The 9,353-nt window shown below is 33.7% G+C and overlaps 1 protein-coding gene across 1 annotated transcript; it reads right to left on the bottom strand.

Annotated features, from left to right (window-relative positions):
- Window positions 1–2,487: 2,487 nt before the first annotated feature.
- LOC148619654 (neuropeptide FF receptor 2-like) lies at window positions 2,488–8,836 on the bottom strand. Its single transcript, XM_088576945.1, has 3 exons — window positions 8,684–8,836; window positions 4,350–4,891; window positions 2,488–3,404 (listed from the first exon to the last, which is right to left on the bottom strand). The coding sequence occupies exons 1-3, from the start codon at window positions 8,799–8,801 to the stop codon at window positions 3,153–3,155; spliced, it is 912 nt and encodes a 303-aa protein (XP_088433071.1). The 5' UTR covers window positions 8,802–8,836; the 3' UTR covers window positions 2,488–3,152.
- Between the last annotated feature and the right edge of the window lie 517 nt (window positions 8,837–9,353).

Here is a 9,353-nt window from a genome sequence, read left to right as displayed (position 1 = left end):
ATAGCTGAAATATTGCTGCTCGGGCGTTAAACCCCAACAATCAATCAATCAATGCAGATTTGTGGCATTATGAAGATGTTTCTTACCTTTTCATGGTTGTCCAATTCAAATTACTCTGATATCCTATGGTACAAAATTTAGCAGGTTTATATCTGCCGATATCAATGAATTCATTTGCTCACTAGCGGTGACAAGAATTTATCAACTGAGACCAATATAAGTATCTTCGATGAGGAATTAAGACACATAAAAAGTCAAAACACTTCTTCGTAAATTAAGGCATTTGTCAAAAGGGTGTCTACTTCCGAGTCGGAAATGCATATCTCGTTTTTTTATTATTATAATTAATCTTCTTTTTGTATGTAAATATCCATTAGAAATGATTGTCAAATAATGGCATGCTTCTGTATTTATATTGAAGTTGTTGTGACAAGTTGTATTGAAGGGGAGAAGACCAGGTAAGTTGGGAAAACCTATGCTGCTGCATACATCTTTCCCGTTCATAAACAAAACTAACTATCATCACCTCAATCGACAATACGTTCCCTGGCAAAGACAATGGTATGATCCTAAAGTACAGTTTCACGAGACGTGTCGGAAATAAACAACAGTCGAAGGGACAAATCTTACAGGAAGGACTCCGTAATATTGCTCTTTTGGCGGTTTCAGTGATGGACCTAGTTGTTTCCAATAAGCAGTGCAACAGCATGCACCAGGGGTTACAATTACATTGTAACTAACAAACTTCTGTAATATCAGACTTCAACAGAAGCTGGGTTTCTGTTTGCTAGTTAAAAAAAACAATGTCTTCTGATAATCCGACCTTCAGAATAGTTATTTGAGCTGCGTTAAAAGCTTGATTGCGAAACGAGGTTTCGCATTAAGAAAACATGCTGCTGTAAACTACATTTGTGCAAAGTTGAAGTGATTTTAAAAATCGTTTTACGTCTAAAGCTGGTTCTCACTACAAAACAGACTGCAAGCCATTTAATGAACTGAATAGCCTTCATTCTCAATCTCTTCGTTTGAAACACAAACTTCATATATCAAATTAAACAATTCTACCTAACAACTTTGTTTTTGTTATTGTGTTTTCTTCCGGATGAACGAAAATGTTTTTTTTTTAGATAATTCAGTACGCAGAGAAAGGACTTGTGTACAACCATCCTTTTCTGGATTACAATATTTGATATTAATAAAGGCTTGCTTCGAATGGCTTGTAAGGTAATCAATGATTGTCGAGAAATTTTAAATAATATTCTTGCTCGTAGAAATTCAATAAGAGCTCAAGCATTTAACCATCTAATTGACGTGATGATTCCAGTATGATACCACTCTGGTTCCACACTTCTGATCTAAAAAGGTTGTTTATTACATGGGGACGAAAGAACGTTAACACTGTCAATTTTGTATCTCGTTATGAACAATTAGCTCTTCGCAAAGCTATGTATGTAATTTTTGATAAAAAATGACTATAATATTCTTTCATAAATGCGTCTGTCAGGTAAATGTGATGTCAGTGTTAACAATTAAATACAGCATCCATTATTTCATTTTTTCTATAGTACAAAAGTACTTCCTGAGGCCCCGTGCAGGTCCGGGTGTTAAAAGAATAGGCCAGTAGCAGCGCTAAGTGGCGACTAAATAGTGCTCAGAATCTTAGCCGGGGGCTAGGGCGCTCTGCCCACAGAGCAACTGGGATGTGTGCTCCTGGTGGTTGAATGGGGTACCCCTGGCGTGTTACATGCTGGGGTTGTGAGGCTATAATACGGAAAACCTGACCGCAAACCATAGTGGTGCACCGTGTTGGGAAAGATGCCACGTTCCTCGCACGTTAAAGAACCCTGCTGTGGTATTCTCCCGGGGTAGGAACCATAGGGCTCCGCCACAGGAGGCTAAATTGCCCGACCCTACCCACCTCTCCCTATTTTCAGTAGCAATCAAAGTTTGTCGACCCCGTTGTCCTTGTGTCCCGTCCCTTTTTCATTTCATCATCATTTCATGTTCATTTTATCATCAATTTCATGTTCATCGTCTGAATATAGCAACAAACAACAAACACGTACTTCCTGAGGATTTTAGTTTGTAATGAGCATTTATAAATACGTTTTACCCTAGTTTTATATGTAGCTGTACTAACGTTAAATTAATAACCCTAGCAAATATAAAAATCTCATTTCAAGACGGAAAGCTTCCCATTTGAATATATCATATATATGATACATAATATTTCCTCAGGATGTGAATAAAATGATTTAACCATTACGAAATACTTACAATATTCATCTTATGTCACTTCTCTCAATGTAGTGAAACAGTTTAGTTTTGTTTTAAATATTTAAATATACTGTTCCGATTTTTTTTCGGTTTCGTTTTTATGTTGAAGTTTTTATGTGTTTTTTTTTTTTTACTTCCTTTACATGTTGTTGTTGTTGTTTTTGTTCTTGTTTTCAGTTCATTTCGATTTCTTTATAAATTATTGTCGACGTCGTTACGTATCCTTATCTTTAATTCTTACGTTGTCAATGTTTACTTGTGCGGTTTACTGTAATCGCCAAAGTTATTTTGTTATATTGTTTATGCTTTTTTTTGTATTTTATGCAAATGTCAAATCAACTATATCATTGAAAAGCTAAAGTAAATGTTACGAATCAATAAACAATAAGACGATAGCTAGCAATGGTCATACTTTATTCATATATCTTACAAGATCAGTCATTATAATAATACAAAACACTGAAACAAATACCTCATAAGACTATAGACTTAGACAAAATTATTACACCGTAAAATGGGATTGATTATACTTCAAAACATACTTTGTAATCATGATATACACTTTGTAAAAATTGGTTCCTTGATTTGATAATTGACGAACATTACAATGATTTTTATCCATCCTATGTAAATAATGCCCAACATTTGTAATTAAATATAAAAACATGTGTGTCGTGTTTTAACCAGTTTTGTGGAATTTAAATCTCAATGAAACCACGAGGAAAGTACCAATACAAAATCAGAGGAAATCAATTGAAAGCTCTATCGAGCGAATTGAACTTTAGTTCTGTGTTAGAGTCGTGGTTTCTATTAATGCAATTAGTTATAAAATTTTTATTTTACTACATACACACGTACATAAAGAAGAAACTCATTCATTCAAGTGATGATGCGGTTGTACCCTGGTGAGGAGTGTCTAGATTTACCTCCTTTCCCTTTGGAGAAAAACTTTCAACTTTATTTTTCCTCGTAAAACATCTAAATATATTTTGAAATGCTTGTTTGAACATAGGATTGAACATCACGTAGAGAATGACATTGTATGACGTGCTGAAGGCGGCGAGGAATATCTTTGTCAGGAACACACCATCACTTGCGTTTTCACTTCCATCTGTATTTGTCATTTTCTGTGAAGAAATAAACGAAGAGTAAATAAAGGAACCAAGACCGGTTTTCAAAAGAATGAATTCCAGGAATAAAGACTAAACAGGGAAAACAGACCATGTAACAAAGAACGTGAACTAATAAAAAAATACACGTACAAAGAAACAGAAGTAAATAAGCAACCCGCACTCAAATACATTCTGTGATCATGACGCAGGTTCCCATCGATATGGTAAGCTTCCTTTCCTTTTCGGGAAACACTCGTCAAGTTGGTCATGATATGTCACGCCAGGGTTAAGGAAAGATGTAAAGAAGCTATAATACGGGGAAGAAATATGCAAGAGCATTGGTCAATGATATGCAGCATATACCGTTTCTTCATCACAACTAACTGTAAGCTAAATAATTCATTAACAATAAGCAAACAGAAAAAAATAGGTAAATTGCGTGCGTATTGTGTTAGGAAAAGAAATGCATTATCACGTAACAATCCTATTATAACTTTAATTTAAATGGAATATTCCAGATATCAACCTGTCCAGGCATGATTAATTTCTTGAAAATTAAAACATGGGAATTGAATCAATATAATTTGGTTAATTAATGTCATTGTTGTTTTAAATTGTAAGCTAAAGATGAATTTTATTACTATATATAATTCCAATGAAATTCAGTAATACACGAGTAAGTCAGTTTATGTACTGAGAATAGCTTTGACAACACTTTTGTATTTGAAAAGTGCTTATTCATAGTTTAAAATTTCATTTAAGAGATTAGCGTATTGAAAACCGTAGGTCGCGACTTCTTTGACTAGCACAAAATATGTATTACTATTTATAGGGCATAAGTCATTGGTTCATGGCAAAACGTGCTCTGGTAAAAACAAACCGAATAATCAAATAAGGTGTAAATACATATAAACCAAATTCTCAAAGAAATAATCTATGTTCTAATATCAGGTTACATACCCCAATCAACAAGGTTATAAAATATGGTAACCAGCTTATGGCAAATAGTGCTGCAACAATGATCAACATTTTAATTATCTTCATTCTTTTCTTTAGAATCGTTGTCTGGGCAACTGCTGATGCTGATGATTGGTCCGTCGACGATTTTGTCTGGTTAATGACGAAGTAGATGATTTTGGCATAGTTGTACAGAATAATGACCAATGGAATTAGGTACGTGACGACAATCAACATTATGCCATTCCCTATGACAAATGCATGTGGAACATTCTGACTGTTGCATGCTAAACTCGTCCTAGTATCGTTGCCTTCTGTAACTGTTTGAGCCACTACATTAAACTCTACAATTGTTGGTGTTGCAGCCACTATGGCAACCAACCAAATGCAGGGTACAATGAACTTACAGTGGTTAATTGTTATCTGGGTTTTCAGACTGTCTACTATGCAGTGCTTTCTCTCGAATGCTATACAAGCCAATGTGTATGATGCTGTTGTAATACAAAGAATGGGAAATGCAAATGCTATCTTGCATAAAAATCTACCTGGAAGTAAAATATAAATCTTGCATGGAAATTCCTGGAGGAAAATATCTTCAAACTAGTTTGTGTTGTACCTCAGGACCCTTACGCTTTTCAGCTTAGCATAACCCTAAACCATCAATGCATATAGTAGAAAATTAATATTGGCCGTATCCTTATCCTGATCGTGATATGTTGATACATTAGAAAGGTTAATTAGCGGTTAAGTTGTTATTGGTTACATTATATATGTATCAATGTAAGATTAGACTTCTCAACCGTGACTCAGTTGTTAATGTAAATATTGGAAGAATATACTTTAGAACACTTGGGTCAAAGTTATCTATGGCGTCGGAAATACGATATTTATATATTTTTGACGATGATCATATGTTTATCACCGTTTTACCACGGTTTAAATATCTTAACATCACGTTACGTCAAAAGTCTCAATTATATCGCTCCTTATCTTAAGAGATAATTGATTGAATAGTTAGTTCATTTTTCCCAGTGGTACAACTATTGCACGAGGCGTAGCCGAGGGGCAAATAAACTTCCCCGAATATACAGTCATTTAGTGCTTTATTATACCGAAAGATATAATAGACAATAATTTGTACCAAAGACTTTAAAAGACAACATACTAGATATCAGGGAATTAGTAACTGTATATACCTATTCTAGTAATCACATACGCAGTCATTTTGTTTACCTTGAGGAGACAACAGACACACAAACCGACCTGCTAACTCCAAACTTCGATTTGAAACGATCTTTTCAGTCGGCTTTGAATTACTATGAATGCTGAGAATTACGAATTGAGTGTTAAAAATTCCGCGAAATGTAACTACGCTTGTAGTCAAATAGTTTCGGGCAGAGCAATAGTTAGAAAATTCTTTACTATAGTTCTTTGGTGCACAACTCATCAAAATAGTAAAACTATTCACAATAAATTTTGTAAAGAAAACAAAATATTCTGAAGTATAATAATAACATATAATCGATAAGGAGACATCAATTTAATCATGTCAATCAATATGGCATTCTTTCTACAAATGTTACTTTATTTTTAAACTATAATCATTTTTAAATCAAGGACAGCACTACCATGAAAGCATCCATATGCGAAGTGTAAAGGTATTAAGATGATAAAGAAAATCATAACAAATCAAAACACGACTCCTATAGATGGTCCATAGTCACTGTAATATGAAATGATACAGTATAGTTTTCCCTTCTGGGAGCTTTATTGAAATCAAGGATGAAGACCTTGATTTATCTATGTAATGTAATAGAAATTAAGTGTCTATTCATGTAACATGTTTTTCAACATTGAGTATTAGCATTAATAATTAATGTAATGAATAGAACGAACCTGGATGTGGACTTTCAAAACATCTTCACATTTCAAGAACGAAAATAACAGTGTTGTGGAAAGTGTACTTTTAAATATACATATTAATGTGGTCCATGCTCCCAGTTTTCAGTGGAGTTGCTCATTTGCTTTTGTTACTTTGTATGTATGATTTTAGTTACTTTATGTCCTTTGGTATATATGTCTGTTTTCCATGTCTAGTCTTTGTCCCTGGATTACATTCTTTTTATTACCGCTATAACCTTGGTTCCCTTGATTACTTTTTTGAACCGAACCCCATTTTGGAGAGTAATCAAGGGTGAAGAAACCAACATAAATTACAATGAAACACAAATAATTGAGCAACCTAGACTCTACTAAACTGTAGAATTTGCTCTGTTTGGGCAAGTCAGAAATAAAATTCAGTTATATTTAGGGACGTATTTGTTTTACTAAAGTTTTCGAGATTTTCGAGCAAAGTTTCACTGTATGTTTTGGTTTTTTTCCCTAGACTATTTGTATAGTTTGCGTAGCATTAGAAAGTCTTCGCCACGCATCATGATAAATTACCCATCCCTCAACCCACACCACCACCACTCAAAAAAATGACTAGTGCTTAAATAAAGAAAAAAAGATAGAGGTGCTTCGGAATGTTTAACAAAAATCAAACAGGAAGCATTGCCAGATATATGGCCTGCCGGAATGATTGGAAGTAAAAAAGTAAAAATCAAATAATCAAATGCTAAGGCATTGAGCAAATCGGAAGATAGTAATAGGGGTTTTCAGCGCAAAAGGCCAAATAAACATTTAATGTTTTAATAGAACAGGTTGTTTTTTTTATATTTTGTATTTAATCCGTCGTACGAAATGTATATTTAATTCAGAACCAGATTTTAAAAAATGTTGGTCAATAAGTTTTGTGATTGATCATCCTTTACATATTCTATATAATAATGCAATAGTAATTATTAACAGATATTCCCTACAATATGGCCCCGTGCAGGTCCGGGTGTTAAAAGAATAGGCCTGGAGCAGCGCTAAGCTTGTCGTAAAAGGCGATTAAATAGTGCTCAGAAACCTAGCCGGGGGCTAGGCGCTCTGCTCACAGAGCAACTGGGATGTGTGCCCCAGGTGGTGGAATGGGGTCACCATGGCATGTTTTATGCTGAGGTTGTCAGGCTATAATACGGAAAACGTGACCGCAAATCATAGTGGTGCAACGTGTTGGGAAAGATGCCACGTTCCTCACACGTTAAAGAACCCTGCTGTGGTATTCGATAGGAAAAGGAATCTTTGCGCTCCGCCACAGGAGGCTTAATTGCCCGACCTTACCCATCCCCCCTTTTTCTAGTGGCAATCAAAATTTGTCGACCCTATTATCCTTGTGTCCCATCCTTTTTTTTCATTTCATCATCATTTCATGTTCATTTTGTCATCCTTTTCATGTTCATCGTCAGAATATAGCTGAAATAGCGCTGCTCGGACCCCAACAATCAATCAATCCCCACAATATGGTAATTGTAGTCCATTATTTTATATGAGTAACAACTTATATATATGGATATATATAGGAAAAAGTTTAGCAAAATTGCTTTTATCGTTACTACAGAATTGTTTAGATTTTCGTAAATTTACTTAAAGCGTCTCTTATTTCCAGATAAGTTACATTTTAATCATAAAATTGTGTTTTCCAATAGATCATTTCCAAGTTCGAAAACTGCAAAGGTTGAACCGGAAAATGGTATATATATATATATGTATCTTTTTCAACTAATAGCAATGAAATAAATACAACCAAAATAGTTCCACACATGAAAATTATATGGTTTGCAAAGTATATTTATCATATGAATCGAGCGTGATATGATAATCAAATGTTGAAGTTAACATATGATAAACATGTGTTGTTTCAATCATATTGTTTTTATATGTTTTCAAGCCAAAATCAACACATAAGTATCATGTGTAAATAACATATGACTATCATTTGTAAATCAGCATATGAATATCACATGATTACCATACGATTATCAAATGAATCGAGCGCCATATGGTTATTATATGTAGCACATTTAGATATATACATCTGCATCTGTGTTGTTTCCAGAAAATTATTGTTTTTACCCAATACAATCTTTTTTTTTCCTTTTTCCGTTTCTCATTCCAATTAACATAAATTGATTACATATTATAATTTTGTAATCTTGTTATAGTTTTTTTTTGTGTTCTTATCTATTGTTTTATTTCTTGTTTGTTTTTGTTTGTTTTATTCTGTGAAAAAAATAAATCAACCTTAAGAACTATGAAAAAATAGCAAATTAAAATACAAACAATTCGTGTGTAAACGGTTATACAACATTTGAATAAAGACTTCTGATAATACGTAACAATACCGAACTGGTTTTTGTTTGAGATACACCACTAAGAATCTTTCCTATTCAATTACATTATTTCTTATTTACCTTCATGAAACTCTTCTTCATGTGACAAGTCGTGTAGGTTTTGTGGAAGAATAATTCCCGCCAAAATTATATCACTACAAGATAAGTTACAAATCAAAATGTTTGTAACATTTCGCATTTTTTTATTTTTCCAGACGACATAAATGACGAGAAAATTACTGGTGACGGCAAAAAGCAAAAGCAGTCCTACAAAGACAATAAAAACAGCATCTTCAACGGATATTGCCATCTCGGCAAAATGGACACAAATGAATGTACATACTTATCTTCCTGATTTTTACCTTTTAGATCAATCATCTTTCTTGCACCTGGAATAATTCCATTGGTTTTACAGGGTATCAAATTAGAACGTATATATTTACGTTTTATTAATAGCCATCGATACGAATTTCAATGTATTTTCTTATTTGACAGTATATACTTAAGTGCAACCTAACACACGAAATCATCTTAATTTGGCTTTAATTGGTGAATGTCGCTGTTTAACATTTATGATGATGATCTACCATTTGTTTGCATTCATACTTGATCAGGATTAAGTCGGCTTTTCCTTTACTGCATTTTATATTATCAATATAAAGATCAGTATTGAAAATCAACAGTAGCACGTTTCCTGCTTTTATGGTTATCAAGAATGGAAAAAAATCCTCATTTCAACTTACTGTGTACT

This window comes from Perna viridis, chromosome 4, assembly GCF_037379345.1.
Source record: "Perna viridis isolate PV_CMFRI_1.1 ecotype Kerala chromosome 4, ASM3737934v1, whole genome shotgun sequence".
In the NCBI taxonomy this organism is placed as follows: domain Eukaryota; kingdom Metazoa; phylum Mollusca; class Bivalvia; order Mytilida; family Mytilidae; genus Perna; species Perna viridis.
Note: the sequence above shows the minus strand (reverse complement) of the source record. Positions and strands in the feature narration are given on the sequence as shown.